The sequence below is a fragment of the Paroedura picta genome, chromosome 8, assembly GCF_049243985.1.
Source record: "Paroedura picta isolate Pp20150507F chromosome 8, Ppicta_v3.0, whole genome shotgun sequence".
Taxonomy (NCBI): domain Eukaryota; kingdom Metazoa; phylum Chordata; class Lepidosauria; order Squamata; family Gekkonidae; genus Paroedura; species Paroedura picta.
In genome coordinates, this window is record NC_135376.1 from 100,843,605 (window position 1) to 100,868,395 (window position 24,791).

Consider the following 24,791-nt stretch of genomic DNA (forward strand, 5'->3'; position numbering starts at 1 on the left):
GCGGTTCTTCATAGGGATCCCTCTCAGTTTTGGAAATTGTGGCAGATTGTCCAAAAAACCTTATATAGTCTCAACAATCCCATCTGAAATATGGGAAGCACACTATAGGTCACTATACTCTGCGCTGGAATTGAACATTCCTCAGTCAATGGATATTGAAGTGGAAGCCAATCTGCCTGACTGGCCACAAGTTGGCCAGGCAGAAATAAGGAAGCTGATAGGAACTCTGAAATCAGGTAAAGCTCCTGGCTATGATCTAGTACCACCTGATTTAATAAAGAGAAACATTGATTGGTGGACACCAGTACTAGCCAAGCTCTTCACAGTAATTGACAGATCAGGCAGACTTCCGAAAGGGTGGGAGGTCACAGTGGTGCTTTCAATCTACAAAAAAGGTGACAGGAATGATCCACAGAACTATAGGCCTATATGTTTATTGAGTACTATAAGCAAATTATATGCAAGGCATTTAAGTTGGAAATTCCAAGACTGGCTAGACGAAGAAAACCTGCTCACAGAGGAACAAGGAGGCTTTCGAAAAGGAAGGTCAACACTGGGCCATTGTATGTTAGTTGACCACCTGCTAGCTAAATATTCATCTAAAACAGTGTCCTCCCTTTATATTGCCTTCATTGATTTTTTCTGTGCTTGTTCCCGCCCCTGGCCGTCAATCAAATGAACAGCCAACGGGCGGTTGTTATCATGCTCCAGAAAAGCCCCTTTCCCTTTAAACACAGGTTTAAAAAAACACACACACACACACACATGTTGCAACAAATATGCCTTGATTCGTTGCAACAGAGAGACCCATCTAGCTGGCATGTGAGCTGGCAATTCATTGTTACCACACTCCCCCGAGTGGAAACCCCCCCCCCCCCGCACGGGCGTGATTTTCGGCCGAAAATAAAGGGAACTGGCAAACAGGGGGCTGTGTTGTGCTTGGGAACTTAGGGGAGTTTTAAAGCACTTCTGTGGAGGGACTGTAACCTGAAAAGCCTCGCTGGGTGAATCAAGCCTCTCTGGTTCGTTGCTTTCTGCTCGCTCCGAGGGGGAAAAAATGGCGATCGCTTCGCCGGAAGTTCAGAGGAGAGAGCCAGGGGGAGGAACTTTGTTGCAGCCGCTACATTGAGAACACACAGGTCTTTTTCACAAGTGTTGCAGGTTGTTGGCAGGAGTGTAGCGATTTTCTGAGGGTGAATCCACTTTTCTGGATTCACCGGAAATCACTACAACAAAGCGATTTTGGCGCTAGTGTTGCAGGAGTGTTGCAGATTGCTCATAACGTCATGCGGAACGCATGACCCAGACATGACCCAGTGCTTGCACAGGGGATACCTTTACCTTTCATGCATACAAGCAGCCTCTAGGGGACAAGTTATTGCTTTGGAGGTCCTGGGCTTTTTGGCCATGCTGGGGATCTGGTCTGGCCGTCTGGAGCTGAGGGAGCTGATTGAGAAGCTAACTGCAAGAAGGCCCTACCAGAGGGGGGGGGCAGAGATGTAAATGAAAACCTTTCTTTTTTTTCTTTTTTGTTTCCAGATTCACAACCATTTTTAATTGACCCAAAGACGTAATGGATTGAGAAACTGGAAGAGGAACATGAGACAACATTAGGAGAAAAAGAGGTTTCTACTGATCCTTCAACTCCTTCGGTCTTTGGATGGCAGATTTCACTGTCACTGCTGATGTGGTGGTGGTGTGTGTCCAAGCACCACCAGCCACTGTTTTCATACAGGAGCCACAATGCCAGATCCCCACAGCTTTCCTCTTCATTTTGGTCTTGCCACAGAAGGAGCACCTATACTTGGCATGCTGGCTAATTCCATAGAACCATAGAGTTGGAAGGGGCCACACAGGCCATCTAGTCCAACCCCCTGCTCAACGCAGGATCAGCCCTAAGCATCCTAAAGCATCCAAGAAAAGTGTGTATCCAACCTTTGCTTGAAGACTGCCAGTGAGGGGGAGCTCACCACCTCCTTAGGCAGCCTATTCCACTGCTGAACTACTCTGACTGTGAAAAACTTTTTCCTGATATCTAGCCTATATCGTTGTACTTGTAGTTTAAACCCATTACTGCGTGTCCTTTCCTCTGCAGCCAACAGAAACAGCATCCTGCCCTCCTCCAAGTGACAACCTTTCAAATACTTAAAGAGGGCTATCATGTCCCCTCTCAACCTCCTTTTCTCCAGGCTGAACATTCCCAAGTCCCTCAACCTATCTTCATAGGGCTTGGTCCCTTGGCCCCAGATCATCCTCGTCGCTCTCCTCTGTACCCTTTCAATTTTATCTACGTCCTTCTTGAAGTGAGGCCTCCAGAACTGCACACAGTACTCCAGGTGTGGTCTGACCAGTGTCGTATGCGATGGGACTATGACATCTTGTGATTTTGATGTGATGCCCCTGTTGATACAGCCCAAAATGGCATTTGCCTTTTTTACTGCTGCATCACACTGCCTGCTCATGTTTAGTTTACAATCCACAAGTACCCCAAGGTCTCGTTCACACACAGTGCTACCTAGAAGCGTATCCCCCATCCAGTAGGCATGCTTTTCATTTTTCTGACCCAGATGCAGAACTTTACACTTCTCTTTATTAAATTGCATCTTGTTCTCATTTGGGGCTGGGGGAGCGCTAAGAGAATTGCTCTTAGCTCAAAGTTACCCATCTGGCTGTGCGTGGAGGAGTGGGTAAACTTTGTCCAGAGGAAGGGAAGGAGGAAACAGAAGGTGGGAGGAGGGAAATAAAGGTGGGTTGGGAGGAGAGAAGGAATCAAGGAGAGGCTTTGGAAGCCTCTTCTGCTCCCCAATGTGTTAAGACTAGGAGACAAAGGCTGATAATTGGGGAATCCCTGTTGAGAGGAGTAGAAGGAAAGCGTGTCAACCGGGCTGGTTCTCAGGAGGCATCTTGTCTCCCTGGCATTGAGGATCGAGTTTGTCAAGGAAGGCGAGGAAAGACTTGTAAAGCCCAAGGACAGCGATCCCTTCCTGCTCACTCATGTGGGGACCAAGGATGGTCTGGGCTATTGTGGAGCACATGAAGGGAGACTATGTGGCCTTAGGGAGGGTGGGGGAGTGAAGGAGTTGGGAGCACAGGCTGGGTTTTCTTCAGTTCTTCCTGTTAATGGCTGCGGCTGAGGAAGGGAAGGAAAAATGATACAGGTAAATGACTGGCTACGTCATTGGTGCCAGCAGGAAAGGTTTGGGTGTTTGGACTATAGATCGTGCTACCATGATGAGGCTCTTCTATCAGGAGATGGTTTGCACCTCAGGAAGGTGAGAAAGTTCAGAAACTAAATGTTGTAGGAAGGATTATGATTAAGATACTCATAGGAAGGATTATGATGTCTCTACACTAATGCACAGAGTATGGGAAACAAACAGGAAGAACTAGAAGTCCTAATAAAGGAAGGGGACTATGATCTAATAGGCATTACAGAAACCTGGTGGGATAACACTCACAATTGGAATAATACAATGAAAGAGTACAATAAAATTAAAAGGGACAAACAAATAAAGAAGGGAGGAGTAGCAGCACTATATGTTAAGAATCATAGAATCATAAAGTTGAAAGGGGACATAATGGCCATCTAGTCCAACCCCGTGCTCTACGCAGGATCAGCCCTAAGCATCCTAAAGCATCCAAGAAAAGTGTGTATCCAACCTTTGCTTGAAGACTGCCAGTGAGGGGGAGCTCACCACCTCCTTAGGCAGCCTGTTCCACTGCTGAACTACTCTGACTGTGAAATTTTTTTCTTGATATCTAGCCTACATCGTTGTAGTTTAAACCCATTAATGCGTGTCCTCTACTCTGCAGCCAACGGGAACAGCATCCTGCCCTCCTCCATTGACAACTGTTATGTTATTCCGATCTCCAAAAAAGGGAGGGAAGGATGACCCGGGAAACTACAGACCAGTGAGTCTGACCTCTGTTGTGGGGAAGATAATGGAGCAGATATTAAAGGGAGCAATCTGCAAACATCTGGAGGACAATTTGGTGATCCAAGGAAGTCAGCATGGATTTGTCTCCAACAGGTTCTGCCTAGAATAGTGATTCTAATGTAATGCAGTGAATAGTAGAATGTAATGTAGACTGGAATGGTAGACTGGAATGTATTTCTCTGGTCTGGTGACAAACATTACACTGCACAGCCTGTCACCCCACCTTAAAGAAAAGGGTGCTGTTAGCTACCCCCATGCTTGAGAAGAGCCAGATGAAGTGTAATGACAGGATCTCAGTTCATTATTTTCTGCATTTCACAATTAAGAAGGGTACATTTATACATCAATTTCCAGATCTGATACCCCCTGGAATGAATTCCAAACAAATAGTGACCATATAAACTTATTCCTACTTTGTCCTTGCATTTGTTTAATATTTGTTTAGCATGCGAGTTCGGTAATTTCCATGTCAATAGATCTGAGGATGCATCCGTGTCCGTGAAAGCTCACACCCTGAATAAAGCTCTGTTGGTCCTAAAGGTGCCCAGGACTTCAGATCAACACGGCTGACTCTACACTCTTACAGTTCCCTCTTATTAACATCTCTTTTCCTTGGCCTGTTTGAGTGCATTGCCAATTGCTGTTTTGTAGGGGAAGATTTTCTAAAATGCCACACTGTCAAGGAAATTTTTACTGTGGTCTTCAGTTGCCTGAAACCCAAACATACTTTTTCTTCTTGTGCAAATTCTATGACAGTTTCAGAGCTTCCCCGATAACTGCCTTTCTTTTAAATACTAGTTGCTTAATCTTCTGCTTTGAAATGAAAATCAAATCTCTTTGGCAGTTATCTCTCAGCCATATAAAAAATCTGGGATATTGCTATTATCGCTTCGTGAAATATGCAGTGATTCTGTTATATTGATCCAATATTTTAAATTATGTATTTAATATTTACCTTTTCCTACTTAAAAAAACTCTTGTGTATTTCAACCATGGTGATAATTATTTTGTCCCAAAGCCTCTGTGCTACGTGGACTTCCTAGAGCAGGGGTAGTCAAACTGCCGCCCTCCAGATGTCCATGGACTACAATTCCCATGAGCCCCTGCCAGCAAACGCTGGGAATAGTAGTCCATGGACATCTGGAAGGCTGCAGTTTGACTACCCCTGTCCTAGAATGACCGAATTAACGTTGGAAATGTAGAGTCAGCAAGGCCAGTCTGCAACTGCATGGGCCCAGCCAGGAGACTGGTCTGCTGCCTAACTTGGACCACTTGGTAACAGAGAACAACAACCGTAAAAAGTCCGGGGGAAGGGGGCAGGGGTCACATTCAGCATGACAAGAAAAAAACCACAGGTAAAAACATCACAGGGTTAAATAAGTGAGGCCCTGTTTCTTGTGGGGCACCATCCAAATTCCCTTAAGAAATACATTTTTAAACAAACCTTATAAAAGCGTTCCAGGCCAAAGGACTCCTTTCTGACAGTTTATAAATACACCACTTGGGAAGAAATCACACCCGCCAGCACACAGGACCTGCCCAGACAGGTGCTACATTTCATTTTCCTCAAAGAGAATCTGTGCGTAGACCGTCACTGTGGGAATGCCTTCTTCCTTCTGGCCGGGCTTGATGAGTTCCAGTTCAGCATAGGTCAAATTCTCCTCTGCGATTTTGGGCTACAAAACAAAAGCAGACCAGTGACCACATGCAGGCATTTGGTGGGCTGCCTTTTTGCACACAAAAACATGAGTATATGAACATACACGAAGCTGCCATATACAGAGTCAGACTTTTGGTCTGTCAGGGTCAGGCTTGTCAATTCAGACTGCCAGTGGCTCTCCAGGGTCCCTGGCAAAGGACTTTCTCATCACCTTTTATCCACAGGTGCCAGGAGCTGAACCTGGGGCCTTCTGCCTGCCGAGCACATGTTCTGCCACTGAGCCACAGCCCTTCCATGTGGGCTCTAAAAACAGCACCCCATCCCCCAATTACAATGCCTTTGCTTCTACCACCGGTTATTAAACTACAGCAAAAGTGGCAGGAGGCACTCAAATGAAAACCAGGATCTGCTTCACAAGTTCAGGAAAAAAAGAGATCCCCAGGTGGCTCCTGAAGTATCATGAATGAGGAAGAAGCGCTAAACAAAATGCCACGTTCCGGGACTACAGTGAGGAACCAGGGAATGCAACTGTGCAGCTGGCTCACATGCCCGATTCTGAGCTTGCACGCCACTAAGTGGCATGTGCCAGTCTTTGATGGTAATAATACCTCATTCATGCATTCATTCATAGTAAAAGACAGAAGGATTGGCATACTTTTCCTAGCAGAGAGATAGAGAACATTCCACAGACATTGGACGACATTTTTCAATCCATTTTGGCGGTGGTTCTTAGAATGTGAACTGGCTTGTAAGAACATATGAACAGATCTGTTAGAATCCTAGAGGGGAAGGGGGCCATCCAGGCCATCTAATCTGACTTCCTGCTCAATGCAGGACCAGCCTCAAGCATCCAGGATCAGGATCTGTCCAACCACTGCTTGAAGAAGGCCAGTGAGGGGGAGCTCCCCACCTCCTGAGGCAGCCCAGTGGGAAGGGGCCATCCAGGCCATCTAGTCCCACCCCCTGCTTGGTGCAGGATCAGCCCCAAGCATCCAAGAGAAGGATCTGTCCAGCCCCTGCTTGAAAACAGCTAGTGGGGGAAGCTCCCCACCTCCATAGAATCATAGAATAAAAGAATTGGAAGGGCCCTCATGGGTCATCTAGTCCAACCCCCTGCAGTATGCAGGACACTCACATCCCAATCGCTCATCTACTGTCACCTGCCACTCCTTTGCCTTCACAGAATCAGCCTCCTTGTCAGATGGCTATCTAGCCTCCCCTGGAGAGGAGGGGGGTAGTGTTGCATGGACACTCCTCCTCCTCAGCAGGATCAATGCAGGATCAGCCTCCCCCTCCCCCAAACAAGAAAGAACAGTCATGAGGGAGACTAGGGCCCATTCCGCACCAGGATCAATGTGGCAAATTGGTTTCGGAAAGAAAAAAAACAATTTTAAATAGTGGAATTCGTCGTTATGCATACCTGCCTTTGTAGTGGAATCCAGTTGCGTTTCAATCATTTCCCACAGGTTTCCGGTCTCGGCAAAAATCGCTAGAAAGGAAGCGATTTTTTCTGTGCTTTGTCCCGCCCCTGGATGTCACTCAAACGAACAGCCAATGGGCGGCCGTTATCATGCTCCCGAAAAGCCCCTTTCACTTTAAGGCAGGTTTAAAAAAAACAACAACACGTTGCAACGAATCTGCGTTGATTCGTTGCAACAGAGAGACCCATCTAGCTGGCAGGTGGCGTGTGAGCTGCCATTTCATTGTTGCCACGCTCCCCCAAGTGAAAAGAAAAATCCCCCCCCCCGTGCACGGGTGCGATTTTCGGCCAAAAATAAAGGGAACCAGCAAACGGGGCTGTGTTGTGCTTGGTGACTTAAAACAGCTCTGTGGAGGGACTGCAGCCGGGGAAGCCTCGCTGGGTGAATGAAGGCTCGCCGGTTCGTTGCTCTCCGCTCACTTCGAGAAAAAAAAATGGCTTTCGCTTCGCCGGAAGATCAGAGGAGAGAGCCAGGGGGAGGGACATTGCTGAAACCGCAACAATGGTAACACAGAGAACTTTTTCGCTAGTGTTGCAGATTGGTTTCAAGAGTGTAGCGCTTTCCAGAGGGTGAATCCACTTTTTGGGATTTCCCTGGAAGCGCTACAACGAAGCGCTTTTTGCTGATCGATTTCAGAAGTGTGGCAGATTGTGTACGAAGTTGTGCATAACTGCATTTTAGTAGCGATTACAATTTGCTACACTTCTGCTACAATGAATCTGTGCGGAATGGGCCTAGGTTTTTATACCCCGCTTTTCACTACCCAAAGGAGTCTCAACGCGGCTTTCTATTGCTTTTCGCTTCCTCTCCTCACGTTAGACACCCTGGTGGGGATGAGAGAGCCAAGACAGGACTGCTCTGTGAGAACAGCTCTGATAGGAGTTAAACAAAGACACCAGCTGTGGACCCACAATGGACACTGGGGCGGAGAATCAAACCCGGCTCTACAGTTTACAGGCCAACTCCTTTAACCACTGCACCAGGTGGTCTTCATTCAACCACTGTCTTCTTAACCTCTGGCTCCTATAGCGTACATATGACCTCCTGGGTCCCCCTGAGAACTGACGGTTTCTTCTTGTGTTTTACATGAGCTCTAAGGCTCACCGATTGAGGAGCGGCTTCCCACTTGGGAGTGGCTGTTGGTGACTGAGGGGCCGAGATTGGATCTCTAGAGCCCTCTGGGACTCTGGCTGCAGTGAAACATTCCCAGATTGACGGTCGGCATTTGTGTGTTTGTGGGGGGGGGGCATAAGCTAATCAAAGTGGGCAGAGAGGCCTAAGTGTTCCTCAAAACCCCTTTGGAGCCTTTGTGCAAGCCTGCACATGGCTGGAACTATGCCAGCGTGTCCTGAGCCTGAGTCTACAAAGGGGGCCATTATCTTACAAGCCTTGTAGACCATGGGGATGACCAGACCCAAACTCTCCATGTCAGAGTTGGAAGGGACCTCCTGAGTCATCTATTCCAACCCCCTGCACCATGCAGGACACTCACAACCCTGTCGCTCATCAATTCTAACCTGCCACCCCCTTGAGCCTTCACAGAATCAGCCTCTCCGTCAGATCTAGCCTCTGTTTAAAAATTTCCAGAGATGGAGAACCCACCACCTCCTGAGGAAGCCTGTTCCACTGAGAAACTGCTCTGTCCGGAACTTCCTCCAGATGTTTAGATGGAATTTCTTTTGAATTAATTTCATAACATTGGTTCTGGTCTGTCGCTCCGGGGCAAGAGAGAACAATTCTGCTCCATCCTCTATATGGCATCCTTTTAAATACTTGAAGATGGTTATCAGATCCCCTCTTAGCTGTCTCCTCTCCAGGCTAAACAGACCAAGCTCTCCCAACCTTTCTTCATATGTCTGGTCTCCAAACTCCTCACCATCTTTGTTGCCCTCCTCTAGACACGTTCCAGTTTGTCAACATCCCTCTTCAACTGGGGTGCCCAAAACTGAACACAGTAATCCAGGTGAGGCTGAACCAGGGCAGAGTAAAGCGGTACCATCACCTCCCATGATCTGGACGAGATACTCTGTTTGATAGAGCCCAAAATCCCATTTGCCTTTTTAGCCACTGAGTCACACTGCTGACTCATGTTCAATGCATGGTCTACTAAGACTCCTAGATCCTTTTCGCACATGCTACTGCCAAGACAAGTCTCCGCCATCTTATATTGGTGTATTTGGGTTTTGCTCCCTAAATGCAGAACTATACATTTGTCCCTATTGAACTTTTATTCAGTGTAGCCCACTTCTCGAGCCTATCAAGATCATCCTGTGGGTACGATTTGTCAACCAGTTATTGATCCACCGGACAGAATTAGGATCCATACCGCATTTTATCGATTTGTCAACAAGAATATCATGTGGAACCTTATCAAAAGCTTTACTGAAATCCAGATAAACTATGTCCACGGCATTCCCCTGATCCAGCAAGGTAGTCACTTTCTTGAAAAAAAGAGATAAGGTTGGTCTGACATGACTTGTTGTTGCAAAACCCGTGCTGAGCCATAGAAATCACAGCTCTCAGTTCCAGCTGCTCAAGGACCGAGTGTTTGATTATTTGTTTCAAAATTTTGCCAGCTACAGATGTCAAGCTGACTGGTCGATAATTACCCGGATCCTGCTTTTTCCCTTTCTTGAAGATGAGGACAATATTTGCCTCACCTGTTCTCCAAGAAGTGTCAAAAATAATGGACAGAGGTTCAGAGGTGACATCTGCAAGTTCTTTTAGAACCATTGGATGCAGTTCATCTGGCCCAGAAGACTTTGTTTCATTTAAAGAATCTAGGTCTTTGTGGACTGCTCCAACCGTGATCCTAGGGCACCATTCCCGTCCCCCGTGTTGTGTTACGTTTTGGCCACATTGATCACTATTTCCTTCACAAGAGAAGACCGAGGATAAATAGGAGTTAAGCAGTTTAGCCCTCTCTTCCTCATCTGTTATAATTTCACTTTCTTGTCCTCGCAGTGGTCCTATAGTGTCCCTATTCTTTTTCTCGCTTGAAATATAACTAAAGAAGCCTTTTTTTGTTATTGCTAGCCTAAGCTCATATTGAGCTTTAGCTTTTCTAACACTCCTCCTACAATTATTGGTTATTTGTTTATACTCATCCTTGGTCATCTGTCCAGCATCTCCTTGAAAACAGCCCTTGCGGCTGGTTCCCCAGCCCCGTCTGGAGGGAAGTGCTCCCTGGTCTCTGCCTTCCTGCTGGAGGGGTGACATGAGCAGCAGTGGAGGGGAGCATCCTGCTATCCTGCCAGGCATCGAGGTGCATCACCCTGCTGCCCAGGCGAGGCTGAACTAGGGCAGGAGCTACACCAGTCTGGGAAGGCAGCTGCGCCAGCTCTCTTGCTCCAGAGCTGAAGAGGACAGGCGGAAGAGCCAGTTTGGTGTCGTGGTTAGGAGTGCGCACTCCTAAGCCGATTTCGATTCTGCACTTCCCCACATGCAGCCAGCTGGGGCGAAGGCGGGCACAACAAGACTGGCTGGCGGGCTAGCTCAGGAGTTCTGCTGGACACGTTTAGCACAGGCTCCTTCCCCAACTCGTCCGTTCACACCGAATAAAACTGGCTCATTCCCTGCCCTCCCCACTTTAATTACATTTCTCGTTCCAATTTCATTAAAAAAAACCCACCTTGACTCCTACAATGGCCCCGTTACGGCCCACTCATGTAAATTTTAGAGCTGAGATTTATGAAATCATATTGTCCAGGTGTATTATTACATTATCTAAAAATTGCATTGTTTTCTAGGGCGGATTATCTCTTTATACCTCCTTTATTCTATTAAGTTTGGATATGAAAAATAACACTCGATTCCTGCAATGCAGGTCACTGGGCAGCAAAGGCTGATGTGCTACTTTCATACATTTTTATGATGCTTCTATAGTAAACATAATTTAATAAAGCCAAAACATACTAAATAAATAATTGCATCTAGAAAAGCAATAAAAGCAAATAAAATTAGTACTTTCATAAGTGGAAAAGGTACTTCAATTACTGCTACCAGCAACAGTGCTCCATAAAATGTGTAGAATAATTTCCCTTATGCATATTTCCAGTATGTAATAATTTGATTGAAAATATGAAGAAACACACAAGAGGTTCAAAATTGTGGAGCGCACAGAGTTCTCAACAACGGATGTGTAATAATTGAGCATAGACAACGCCACTCTTCCAAGCCCTTCTTTCCAGGCAGAATTCGAAGCGGGGACAGAAAGTTGTACGCATTGGTGTTTAATTATATTAGGGTGAGTTTTTGTCATTGAAAGCTGAGCCTCTAACGAGAAAGTAAGAGAAACTTAGTCTGTAAAGAGGGGAAATCCCTTTCCAGAACAGTATTTCTTTCCAGACACTAAGCAACTGCAACTGAAACAAAAAGTACAGTGGGAAATAAAGTCCCGGGCAAATTTCATATGATGCTACATTGCATATAAAAGCTCATGATGAAATTTCTTCTGTCTGCTACAGAAATAGGCTGACAAGAAACAGACCATCTGGGGAGATGCTGGAAATAGTGCCTGGCAATGGTCACATTAGGCAAAAAGGAGCACTGGAACACCTGATCCCGGATCCTCCTACAGATAAGACACGTGTGCAAAGAAGGGCTTGTTTATTTCTGGTCTCCACAATGCTCCCAATATTCCCCTGCTGTCCTCCAGAATTCCTGCTTCTTCCACCCAGTCACTCCAATCAAAATGCTGTCGCCCAAAGGAAGAATGCACCCAGTAACACAGATAATGAAAAGCTTCCAACCAAGACAACTTTACAGCTCTTTCTACAGCTACTTTGAGGTCCCCCACTGAATGTCCTGGAAGACTGAGGTGCTCTCCTGCAGGTTTCTCAGTATGTGGCCTCAAAGTAATTGTTTTATTGTGAAGGAACTGGAAGTATAAACTGGAAAGGGAAATTGCTGACTTGCAAGTTACCGCGACACTCAAAGCAATGGAATCCCCAGGACCCAATAGGGATATTGGTTTCTTATCTCACTACATATGCTAACCTCATTCAGTCTTGCATTCCTAACAATCCCCCATAAGGGCCATATGTCCTCTTAATTTTATATCATTCCTTACTTGGAATAATAGAACTGAATAGTCGATTGTAATGTAATATAAGAAAAAGAGAGTCTGCCTCACTAAACAGTGGTTCTGTTATGCTTCCCTCCCTTTAAATTTTAAGTGGCCATTTGATATGGGAAAACCTGATTTCCATAATCAGAGGCCAAGTCTACCCCCTTAAAAAATGATGGCCCCCATAAAAACTGTCTCCCCCCCCACAAATTTCAAGACCAGGGGGTCCAATTCTAGGGACTCTCGAAGAGAGTGCTCCCATCCTACCTCCATTATAGCCTATGATGAGAAAAGATACTTTCTATTCTGATCTTGAATTCTTTCCACAGGACATAATGGGAGAGAGTTTATGATCAGAAGAGAACTGGAGACCCACTGAGTTCTGCACAGAGTTCCCCTAAGTTCCCCTGGAGAGGAGGGGGGTAGTGTTGTATGGGCACCTTCCTCCTCCTCAGCAGGATCAGCCTCCCCCTCCCCCCAAACAAGAAAGAACAGTCATGAGGGAGACTAGTTGGTTTTTATACCCCGCTTTTCACTACCCAAAGGAGTCTCAACGCGGCTTCCTATTGCTTTTCGCTTCCTCTCCTCACGTTAGACACCCTGGTGGGGATGAGAGAGCCAAGACAAAACTGCTCTGTGAGAACAGCTCTGACAGGCGTTAGACAAAAACACCCAGCTGTGGACCCACAATGGACACTGGGGCGGAGAATCAAACCCGGCTCTACAGTTTACAGCACCAGGTGGTCGTCATTCAACCACTGTCTTCTTAACCTCTGGCTCCTATAGCGTACATATGACTTCCTGGGCCCACCTGATGGTTTCTTCTTGTGTTTTACATGAGCTCTAAGGCTCACCGATTGAGGAGCGGCTTCCCACTTGGGAGTGGCTGTTGGTGACTGAGGGGCCGAGATTGGATCTCTAGAGCCCTCTGGGACTCTGGCTGCAGTGAGACATTCCCAGATTGACGGTCGGCATTTGTGTGTTTGTGGGGGGGGGGGCATAAGCTAATCAAAGTGGGCAGAGAGGCCTAAGTGTTCCTCAAAACCCCTTTGGAGCCTTTGTGCAAGCCTGCACATGGCTGGAACTATGCCAGCATGTCCTGAGCCTGAGTCTACAAAGGGGGCCATTATCTTACAAGCCTTGTAGACCATGGGGATGACCAGACCGAAACTCTCCATGTCAGAGTTGGAAGGGACCTCCTGAGTCATCTAGACCAATCCCCTGCACTAAGCAGCTCACATCCCAATCGCTCATCCATTCTAACCTGCCACCCACTTGAGCCTTCACAGAATCGGCCTCTCCGTCAGATGGCTATCTAGCCTCTGTTTAAAAATTTCCAAAGATTGGAAAAATTTCTTGAAAAGATGATTATATCATCCACTTACAGTAACAGAGGTGTAGATCTATTACATACCGAAGGGAGGATGACCATTGGTTCTCCCAAAAAGAGCAGGGAGATCGCTAAGAAAAAGATTAAATAAATGAGGAGCAAGAATGCATCCCTGCTTCACTCCCATATTAATGGGTATTTTATCAGTTAGATTCCCCTCTTTTGAGTACTTTACTGGGCAGAAATTATTACAATGTAGTTGTTTTAATAAAAGTAATAGGTGGTCCTCGATGTTTAAATCCGCCAATTTCTGCCACAGTTTTTCTCTTGGGATCGAATCAAAGGCTGACTTAAGGTCAATAAATGCTGTAAACAGTTTCCCTCTCTTGGGACTTAAGTATTTCTCAATTAGAATGGATAAGACAGCACAGTGGTCAAGTGTGGTGCTGCCTTTCCTAAATCCTATTTGTTCTGGTCCTAGTATGTTATTGTTGTGGATCCAATTAGAAAGAATGTTGGCCAGGTATTTTGCATACAGCTTGCTTATAACAGATAGGGCGGTAGTTACCTGGCAGATTGATGTTACCATTTTTTAAAATGGGCAAGATAATAGAGCTTAGCCAAGCTTCAAGGATATGATCAATAGCATTAATTAGAGTGAATAGGTTTGCCAATGGATGTACCCACCACTCGGAAAAATGAATAAACATTTCTGGAGGGATTCCATCTGGGCCTGGCGATTTACGGGATGACAGAGACATCAGATTACTGAAATCACCTGGATGAACCTTTATTCAAAGAGGCAAAGGGGACTGTACGCTGCTGGGATTAGTTTACTCCACCGGAGTTGGACCCAAAAGCAGCTTAAAGAAATGGACTACCCAGGAGTGTGCCGCAATATGAAGTATGTGACTGTTGTTTGTATTATTTAGGGCATTGGTGACTACCTTCCTGGGAAACAAACTCTGTGAAGCGTCCTCAGTCATGCAACTTTCTGACCTGCCTGGCTGACAATTTCATTTATCAAATGGTAGATGAACCCACAAGAGGTTCAGCCATACTGGACTTAATACTGACCAACAGGTAAGAGTTGGTGGATGAGGTGAAGGAGGTGGAGACCCTAGGGGGAAGTGACCATGTCCTCATAGAATTCCTTTTGAGATGGGGAGCCAAGGAAGCTTGTAGCCAGACGCGGATGTTGGATTTTCCTAGGGCAGGGGTAGTCAAACTGCGGCCCTCCAGATGTCCATGGACATCTGCTGGCAAGGGCTCCTGGGAATTGTAGTCCATGGACATCTGGAGGGCCGCAGTTTGACTACCCCTGTCCTAGGGCAAACTTTAATAAACTCAGAGACATGATGAGTGTCATACCATGGACGAGAATGCTGGAAGGGAAGGGAGCATGTGAAGGCTGGGCGCTACTCAAACAAGAGCTATTGCATGCTCAATCAATGACTATCCCAGAAAGACGAAAACACTGCAGGAGCTCTAAGAAGACTATTTGGATGAACAGAGAACTTCAAGAGGAACTAAGAAAGAAAAGAGAAATGTTCAGGAAATGGAGGGAAGGACAGAGCACTAAAGAAGAGTACCTACAGGTTACTAGGCACTGTAGATCAATCATAAGAAAGGCCAAAGCTGAGAGTGAGCTAAGATTGGCCAGGGAAGCCCACTATAACAAGAAAAGATTTTTCAGTTATGTGAGGAGCAAACGTAAAGTAAAGGAGGCAATAGGCCCACTGTTGGGTGCGGATGGACAAACTCTAACGAAAGATGCAGAGAAAGCAGAAAGGCTCAGCGCCTATCTTACATCTGTTTTTTCCCACAGGACAAAGGGTTTAGGCACATCTAGAGATGGCAGTAGCCAAAGGATAGTGTCTGGGTGGCAGGTTAACATGGATAGAGAGGTTGTCGCTTGGGTAGCTTCTTGAGTCATTAAGTATTTTTATCTTCAACTCATTACACAATTTGGAAAAATACTTAAAAGCAGTGTTAGATTTAGCATCAATAACGATCTTTTCTTGGGTGCATGTAGAGTGGGGATTTAAAATATTACTATTCATCCCTATTCTGGCGTTGAAATCACCCATTAGAATTATTTTAACCTCGAGATGTTCTGATTTTAGGGAAGTAATATAGTTAGTTACCTTTCCCCAATTTAACAATCCAGATTCCATCTCTGATAGAGGTGGAATGTAAATATTAACTAAAACTAGCTTTGGCTTTGCTAAAATTAAGACTGCATTAGCTAGAGGAGGACATGAGTCAATTAGCATAACCCTAGATCTAATATTTGATTTCACCAGGATGCAAAGTCCCATTCGATTTCTACCTTTCTTGTTGGGAGGTAATGCCTTTGGTAACCCTGAAGCTGAATTTCTGTAATGGCCCGTGTTTCTTGAAGTATAGAATCATAGAATCATAGAGTTGGAAGGGGCCATACAGGCCATCTAGTCCAACCCCCTGCTCAACGCAGGATTAGCCCTAAGCATCCTAAAGCATCCAAGAAAAGTGTGTATCCAACCTTTGCTTGAAGACTTCCAGTGAGGGGGAGCTCACCACCTCCTTAGGCAGCCTATTCCACTGCTGAACTACTCTGACTGTGAAAAACTTTTTCCTGATATCTAGCCTATATTGTTGTACTTGAAGTTTAAACCCATTACTGCGTGTCCTCTCCTCTGCAGCCAGCAGAAACAGCATCCTGCCCTCCTCCAAGTGACAACCTTTCAAATACTTAAAGAGGGCTATCATGTCCCCTCTCAACCTCCTTTTCTCCAGGCTGAACATTCCCAAGTCCCTCAACCTATCTTCATAGGGCTTGGTCCCTTGGCCCCAGATCATCTTCGTCGCTCTCCTCTGTACCCTTTCAATTTTATCTACGTCCTTCTTGAAGTGAGGCCTCCAGAACTGCACACAGTACTCCAGGTGTGGTCTGACCAGTGCCGTATACAATGGGACTATGACATCTTGTGATTTTGATGTGATGCCTCTGTTGATACAGCCCAAAATGGCATTTGCCTTTTTTACCGCTACATCACACTGCCTGCTCATGTTTAGTTTACAATCCACAAGTACCCCAAGGTCTCGTTCACACACAGTGCTACCTAGAAGCGTATCCCCCATCCAGTAGGCATGCTTTTCATTTTTCTGACCCAGATGCAGAACTTTACACTTATCTTTATTAAATTGCATCTTGTTCTCATTTGCCCACTTTTCCATTGTGTTCAGATCTCGTTGACCTCTGTCTCTATCTTCCGGAGTATTTGCCAGTCCTCCCAATTTGGTGTCATCTGCAAACTTGATGAGTAGTCCCTCAGTAAAATGATATCATAATTCTGTAAGGAGACAACATCGGGGTTCCTACTTTTGCTCAATCATCCTGCGATGTTCCATGATAAAATACCTAAACTTTGTGTAGCGTCCACTGGTTCTAGTCAATCAAGTTTCCTTGAAGGGTTAGTCAAATGTGCCCTTGGGGTCTCAAATTGCTCATCCATGGAAGAGAGTTCTAGAACCTCTTGATCAAACACTTCGCAACCATTTTTTGAAGGAGCCAGGGCAATTTTAGAACTATCTGCTGAGTTCCCCAGACTAGCATTCACCATATCACTGTTAATCACATGGTAGTTGGCTGGTGAACTTCTACTTTTGGCCTCTCAGGGGTTTGATTTGAGTTTGCTAGCTTTTGAAGTCTGTTACTTAATTGATTTAGTTGCATAATTAGGCTGGTCTGCATATCTGATGACAGTGAAGGGAAAGTGGCGATAACGCTATCTTCTAAGGAAGAATCCAGGAATCCTTGGGAGCCAACCTAAAACTCTCACCTGTGGGGGGCCTGTGACGTGTTTCCTGAGCTTCATGGGGTCGGCAGGGGAGAAGACCTAGAACTCTCACCTGTGGGGACCTGTGACATTTTCCCTGGTCTACGTTGGGGCTTGCTCTTCATGGGGGATTGCACATGCTCCTGTGTTCCTGGCAGATCTTGGAACCAATTGCTGAGCATCAGTGGGTCAGATCTTCTCCTTATTCTACTTCTATGTGTAACATTCTTCCAATTATTACTCTCCTGTGTTAGGTGCTCATGATTTTGTTTTGATAGATTACCCTCCTCCTGCAGTGTATTCAATCGTTTCTCTAATCCCCGGACCTGCTCCTCCAGCAGAGCTGCTAACTTGCACTTGCTGCATTTGTAAAAATTGTCCCCCTGAGGTAAAAAGACAAACATTTTACCTTCAGTCTTCTTCAGTCTTCATGCCACTTTGATTCCTCTGAACTGCTCCACAAACAGTCCTACACTTCACCGAACCCTTCGGCTTGATCCTCAGGCGAAGAGCCAACATCCAAGAGTCCTTTAGCTCTTGCTCTTGGTTCCTTACAGAGTATTCTGGTTTGATCCAGAACCCAAGAGTCCTTTGGGTTCTGTTAGTATTGCATGCGCCTCTGGCAAGCAAGAGCCTTTTGTAGCACAAGGGCCTACTCAGGAGAGGGCAGAGCTAGCAGTCAGCTCCTGAGTCAGTTCCTGAGGTAACACTTCCTCCTTCCCCCAGCTCCTCACAGAATAGGAAAGGGGAAAAGAGCCAATGGCAGCCAAGTAGAGAAGACTCTCTTTAGCGGACTTCCAGCTTGAGGAGGAAAGGGTCCTCAGAGGCCATAAACTCCACCCTCCAAAGTAGCCATTTCCTCAAAGGGTACACTAACAAATGCTTCTGATTAATTGACTGATTAATGCTAATAATTGATTGCAGCTGCTGGAGGTGGAGAAACCCACAGTGCAACCACAAGACATCACCAGGTGAGCTTCTCCAGATCTCATAGGGTAGAGGAGGAGAAACAGGCACAATGGACTCCTCAGCTGCAGCGCCAGGGGCTGGGTGACCCAACATTCATTTCCATTTCATTGAATTTCTCACAGGACCCTTAAATTTTTGGAGCGTTTCACAAATGGCGTTTCTAGAAGGAATTGCCCTGTCTGTGTGTGTGTGTTTAAAATGGCTTCCAACTTACAGTGACCCTGTGGATTCATGACCTCCAGCAGGCCCTCTCTCTATCAGTCTTGCTCAGGTCTTGCACATGGAGGGCTGTCAAGACTTCCTGGACTGAGTCCTCCCATCTCCTGCTGGGTCTCCCCCTTTGCATGCTGCCTTCCAGTTCTCCTGATATTACTGCCTTTTCCAATAGCTCTTATATCTCAATTAGTCAATGTTCCTTCCACCAGTTTTCACTCCATCTTCATCTAAATCCAATCCCATTTTTCTTATGATCTGTAACCGCTCCCGCAGTACTAAATAAAAGGGTAAGAGCAATGTGGGAGGAGAAAGGGCGGCCTCTGTCCGGGATAAAAACTCAGAGGGCCCATCCAGGGCCAAGCAACTAATGGCCCAGCCTCGCCTGGCCCGGCCGGGGAGTCACCGCACAGACCCAGAAGGATGGCCGCGCGATGAGTCCTCCGCCCGGGTTCTCTTCCCACTAGGGAAAGGAGCAGGGACGCCGCGGCAAAGACACGGCATCCCTGCTCCTTTCCCGCCACAGGTCCCTTGCTCAGGAGCCTTCTGCCGGCCCCAGGCCACCTTCGCGGCGTCCAGGACCCCTGGGACTGGCAGAAGGCCGCGCGCGCACCCCGCTGCCGCAAAGAGCTTTCTGCAGGGCTGCCTCACAGCATCCTGGATGCCAAAAGCCTTCTCCTGGCCCTCCCCACCACTCCCCCTCCCAATGTGCCCCCCCTCGTGACTCCCCCCCACATACCCTTCAAATACCCCCCTCCTTTCCCCCACTCCCCCCGTCCACCTACCTCCCTGGCTGCCTTCCTTCCTTCTCCCTTGCTTCCTCTATTTTTCCGTCTCTTCCCCCCCACTCCCGCTCCCAATTGTCCCCCCCTCACGACTCCCCCCCACGGACACTTGAAATACCCCCCTCCTTTCCCCCCGCTCCCCCCCAAGTCCACCTACCTCCCTGCATGCCTTCCTTCTTTCCTTCCTGACTTCCTCTACTTCTCCATCTACTTCCTGCCTATCTCTCTCTCCCTCTCACTTCTCTCTCTTTCCCCCTACCTCTCTAGCACACTTCCTGCCTTCCTTCCGGTCAACCACCCCTTCCCTCCTTTCTCACTCCCATCCCTCCTTCCCTCTTCAAATTTCCTTTCCTCCCTTATTCTTCCATATGCTCTAGCGCCTGCTGTATTTCAGCTACAGCGGACTTAATTTCTACTAGAGAAATAAAAGACATTCTGGGCAAAATGCAAACATTGGGGGGGGGGGGCGGGTGTCAGCAAAGCTGAGAGCAACACCATAAAAAGTTTAAGTCATACTAGATAACAGCCATTGAGCCCAGCAGGGTTGCACCATGAGATGGTGACCCGGGAAACTACAGACCAGTGAGTCTGACCTCTATTGTGGGGAAGATAATGGAGCAGATATTAAAGGGAGTGATCTGCAAACATCTGGAGGACAATTTGGTGATCCAAGGAAGTCAGCATGGATTTGTCTCCAGCAGGTCCTGCCAGACCAACCTGGTTTCCTTTTTTGACCAAGTAACAGGTTTGCTGGATCGGGGAAATTCGGTTGATGTCATTTACTTGGATTTTAGTAAAGCTTTCGACAAGGTTCCCCATGATGTTCTGATGGATAAGTTGAAGGAGAGACTGGAGAGAGGTGAGTAGCGGGGTACCTCAGGGCTCGGTGCTCGGCCCGGTACTTTTTAACATATTTATTAATGATCTAGATAAGGGGGTGGAGGGACTACTCATCAAGTTTGCTGATGACACCAAATTGGGAGGACTGGCAAATACTCCGGAAGATAGAGACAACAAGATCTGAACACAATAGAAAAATGGGCAAATGAGAACAAGATGCAATTTAATAAAGATAAGTGTAAAGTTCTGCATCTGGGTCAGAAAAATGAAAAGCATGCCTACTGGATGGGGGATACGCTTCTAGGTAACACTGTGTGTGAACGAGACCTTGGGGTACTTGTGGATTGTAAACTAAACATGAGCAGGCAGTGTGATGCAGCGGTAAAAAAGGCAAATGCCATTTTGGGCTGTATCAACAGAGGCATCACATCAAAATCACAAGATGGCATAGTCCCATTGTATACGGCACTGGTCAGACCACACCTGGAGTACTGTGTGCAGTTCTGGAGGCCTCACTTCAAGAAGGACGTAGATAAAATTGAAAGGGTACAGAGGAGAGCGATGAAGATGATCTTGGGCCAAGGGACCAAGCCCTATGAAGATAGGTTGAGGGACTTGGGAATGTTCAGCCTGGAGAAAAGGAGGTTGAGAGGGGACATGATAGCCCTCTTTAAGTATTTGAAAGGTTGTCACTTGGAGGAGGGCAGGATGCTGTTTCTGTTGGCTGCAGAGGAGAGGACACGCAGTAATGGGTTTAAACTACAAGTACAACGATATAGGCTAGATATCAGGAAAAAATTTTTTCACAGTCAGAGTAGTTCAGCAGTGGAATAGGCTGCCTAAGGAGGTGGTGAGCTCCCCCTCACTGGCAGTCTTCAAGCAAAGGTTGGATACACACTTTTCTTGGATGCTTTAGGATGCTTAGGGCTGATCCTGCGTTGAGCAGGGGGTTGGACTAGATGGCCTGTATGGCCCCTTCCAACTCTATGATTCTATGATTCTATGATTCTATCTTTTCCCCAAACCCTGCAACTTCTCAACTTTCAAGGAGGGGAGGGGGGAGAGAGGGAGAGGTGGAGAGAGAGAGGGAGAGGTGGGAGGGAGGGGGAGGGGAGAGGGAGAGAGAGGGGGGAGAGAGAGAAAGGGAGGGAGAGAGGAGAGAGAAGGAGAGAAAGAAAAGGGGAGGGGGAGGGGGAGAGATAGAGAGGAAGTGAGGGAGGGAGAGAGAGGGGGAGAGGGAAGGAGAGAGGGAAGACAGAGAGTGAGGGAGAGGGAGGGGAAGAGAGAGGGAGAGAGAAAGAAATGGGGAGAGAGAAGGGAAGAGGGAGAGAGGAAGATAGGGGGAGAGAGGGAGAGAGAAAGAAGAGAGAGAGAGGCTCGAGAAGTGGGCTAAACTGAATAAAATGTTCAATAGGGACAAATGTAAAGTTCTGCATTTAGGTAGGAAAAACCAAATACACCAATATAAGATGGGGGAGACTTGTCTTGGCAGTAGCATGTGCAAAAAGGATCTAGGAGTCTTAGTAGACCATACATTGAACATGAGTCAACAGTGTGACTCAGTAGCTAAAAAGGCAAATGGGATTTTGGGCTCTATCAAAGAGAGTATCTTGTCCAGATCACGGGAGGTGATGGTACCGCTTTACTCTGCTCTGATTCGGCCTCACTTGGAGTACTGTGTTCAGTTTTGGGCACCCCAGTTGAAGAGGAATGTTGACAAACTGGATTGTGTCCAGAGGAGGGCAGCAAAGATGGTGAGAGGTTTGGAGACCAGACGTATGATGAAAGGTTGGGGGAGCTTGCTCTGTTTAGCCTAGAGAGGAGATGACTGAGAGGTGATCTGATAACCATCTTCAAGTATTTAAACGGTGCCATATGGAGCAGAATTGTTCTCTCTTGCCCCAGAGGAACAGACCAGAACTAATGGGATGAAATTAATTCAAAAGAAATTCCATTTAAACATTCAGAAATTCCTGACAGAGCGGTTTCTCAGTGGAACAGGCTTCCTCGGGTTCTGTGAAGGCAGGTTACAGTAGATGAGCGATTGGGATGTGAGTGTCCTGCATAGTTCATAGGACTAGAGGACCCAGAAGGTCCCTTCCAACTCTATTATTCTATGACTAGATTTAAGTCCCACTGTATGCCAAATACAGCGGGTGCTAGCAGGCAGGCAGCTGGGAGTGGGAGGGGCCCCCCACCCCCCGCCAAGGGCCTAGCTTCCTCCCAGGAAGTCTTCCCTCCTCCTCCCCCCAAAGCCGCGGCTCTGTCCTGGGGAAAGGAGCAGGCCCGCCGTGTCAGAGATGCGGCGGGCCTGCTCCTTTCTCCAGAACGAAGCCTTTTTGCCCCCCACCCCCTGGCAAAGCGACGGATTAGTTCCGGGGCCATGGGGCCTGCCTCGTGGGCAGGAAAGGAGCAGGGCCGCCGCGTCTTCGATGCAGCGGCCTTGCTCCTTTCCCATGCCCTCCCTCACCTGGCAAGCCGGCTGCGTAGCCGGCAGGAAAGGAGCAGGGCCTCTGCGACACGGCGGCCCTGCTCCTTTCCCACGACCTCCCTCGGGCAACTCACCTGCAGAGAAGGCTCTTCTTCCCGTGGCGACTCCCTGGATGGCCGAGCCGAGGACGGGCCAAGTAGCCAATGGGGAGCCGTGCTACGCACAGCTCCCCATTGGCCACTTGGCCCTGGAGTGACACTCGGATGGGCCAATCAGGAGCGGCTCCGCGGCTCCTGATCGGCCCCTCCGAGTTTTTATCCCGGACTCGGCCCACCCCTTTAGCCCTTAGTGTTTTATTTATACCGCTCCACAGGAGTGGTTTAAAGATTATATGTGGAGGAGAAGTAGGGAATCAAACCCAGCTCTCCAGATTAGAGGTCCCTGTTCTTAACCAGTACACCAAAGTGGCTCTCCAAAGGGCTATTATTTAGTTATTTACTTCGATTTAGATTACATATTTGCCCTCACCTACATAGCCTAGGCTGGCCCAGTCCTGTCTTTAAAGCTAAGCAGGATCAGCCCTGGTTGGTATCTGGATGGGAGACCATGGGAAAGAAGGTTCCACTTAAATATTAGAAAGCATTTTCTGAAGGTGAGGGATTTTCATAGATGGAATATGCTGCCTTGGAGGGTGTTGGAATCTCCATTGTAAGTTTTTAGGAGGGATTAGATGAGCACCTGTCAGGAATGTGTATGCTTTTAAGTCCCTGAAAAGCGGGTGGGGAGATTGGACTGGATGGCCCTTTGTGGCTGTGCGTGATTCTGATACAGTTTAGTCGTGGTGGAACAGGCAGTCTAGTTCCAGCCAACTGACAGCCCGGGGGCGACCGTGCCGGCAGCAGGACAGTGCAGGGAACAGCTGCGGCGTGTGGGCAGGCGGCCCTGGTGGCATGGCGGCGACGGCGTGGAGGCAACGGAAGCAGCGGGGAAGCGCCCGAAGACGCAAGTGGTAAGTGGCAGCCGGGAGAAGGCTTGGGAGTCCGGGAAGGGACGTGCGGGGTTAGGGTGGGAAGGGTGTGTCGGCGAGGCACGGAGATCCATTTGGGGAGGCGCAGTGGGGGTAGCGGTGAGCTCGGAGGGCGGGGAAGGGGTGTCACCGGGTGGAGGGAAAGCAGGTTTCCCTCAGCCCAGCGGCGTGGGGCGAGGGTCCTCCGCGGCAGCCATGCCGGTGTCCGTGGCCGACTTACCGTGCTGCAGGCGCAGAGGCGACGATGGCGGCCTCGGAGGAGTGGAGAGTCGGCGGCATGGGCCAAGTAGCCAATGGGGAGGCGCACTTGGCCCTGGAGTGGCACTCGGAGGAGCAAATCCTCCGAGTGCCACTCCCTCCTCTGAGTTTTTATCCCAGACAGCGCCCGCCCACTCTCCTCCCACTTAGCCCTTACCCTTTTATTTAATACCACGGAGCGGTTTAAAGATGATTCTATGAATCTATGAATCTATGAGAGGGAGAGGGAGAGGGAGAGGGAGAGGGAGAGGGAGAGGGAGAGGGAGAGGGAGAGGGAGAGGGAGAGGGAGAGGGAGAGGGAGAGGGAGAGGGAGAGGGAGAGGGAGAGGGAGAGGGAGAGGGAGAGGGAGAGGGAGAGGGAGAGGGAGAGAACCTCTCTACCATACACCAGCTTTCCAGAGCATTTGAGTAGAGCACCAGCAATGTGAATGTTTGCCAGCAATCAATGTGGCTGTCACAAGCTGGTGGGCTGCGGTGCCTTCTGGAACAGCCAGCTTTGGTTGCCAAGTACTCAAATGCCTTTGGAGAGTCCACATCCAACCTGATAATGTTAATGCCCAGGAGCCAGCAAGTTACCAGGCTGTGCAAATGCCCTCCACTCCTCCGACCCTTCCAAGCTGAGAATCAGGGCAAGGGCTGGGGCTCAGTAGCAGAGCCTCGTCTTCGTATGCCAATGGTCATCTTGAAGCTCTGTTTGAGGTCACACCAACAGACAGAGGGAAGGCAATGAACTGAGAGGAAAAGACAAGCCTCTGTGGGCTTACTCACCAGCAGGACTTTCCTTTGTGGTTTCAGAAGTTTCGGCTTCGGGAAAGCATGTGCTATTGGTGCTGTTGAAAAAAGAAGGACAGGACAATGGCTGCTGTGATTAGCAGTTCACTGGCATTATGTCCATGGAACCTCATGAACAGGTCTCACACAACAATACACACACACACTCCTATCCTCCACATCTAACCATTGATGGTTG

At 47.8% G+C, this 24,791-nt stretch overlaps 1 protein-coding gene across 3 annotated transcripts in view; it reads right to left on the reverse strand.

Moving 5' to 3' along the window:
* Positions 1–1,512: 1,512 nt before the first annotated feature.
* The window catches only part of VSTM4 (V-set and transmembrane domain containing 4), a 49,092-nt gene continuing 25,813 nt past the window's right edge, over positions 1,513–24,791 (reverse strand). For 2 of the 3 annotated variants that reach the window (XM_077351004.1, XM_077351003.1), the window contains 2 exons: positions 24,590–24,651; positions 1,513–5,614 (listed from right to left, as the gene is read on the reverse strand). In XM_077351004.1, the coding sequence (XP_077207119.1) occupies positions 5,489–5,614; positions 24,590–24,651 (188 nt within the window). In that variant the 3' untranslated portion in view covers positions 1,513–5,488. Of the gene's footprint in view, positions 5,615–20,669; positions 20,830–24,589; positions 24,652–24,791 lie in introns of those variants that run through there. The other variant, XM_077351005.1, reaches the window with a different exon arrangement.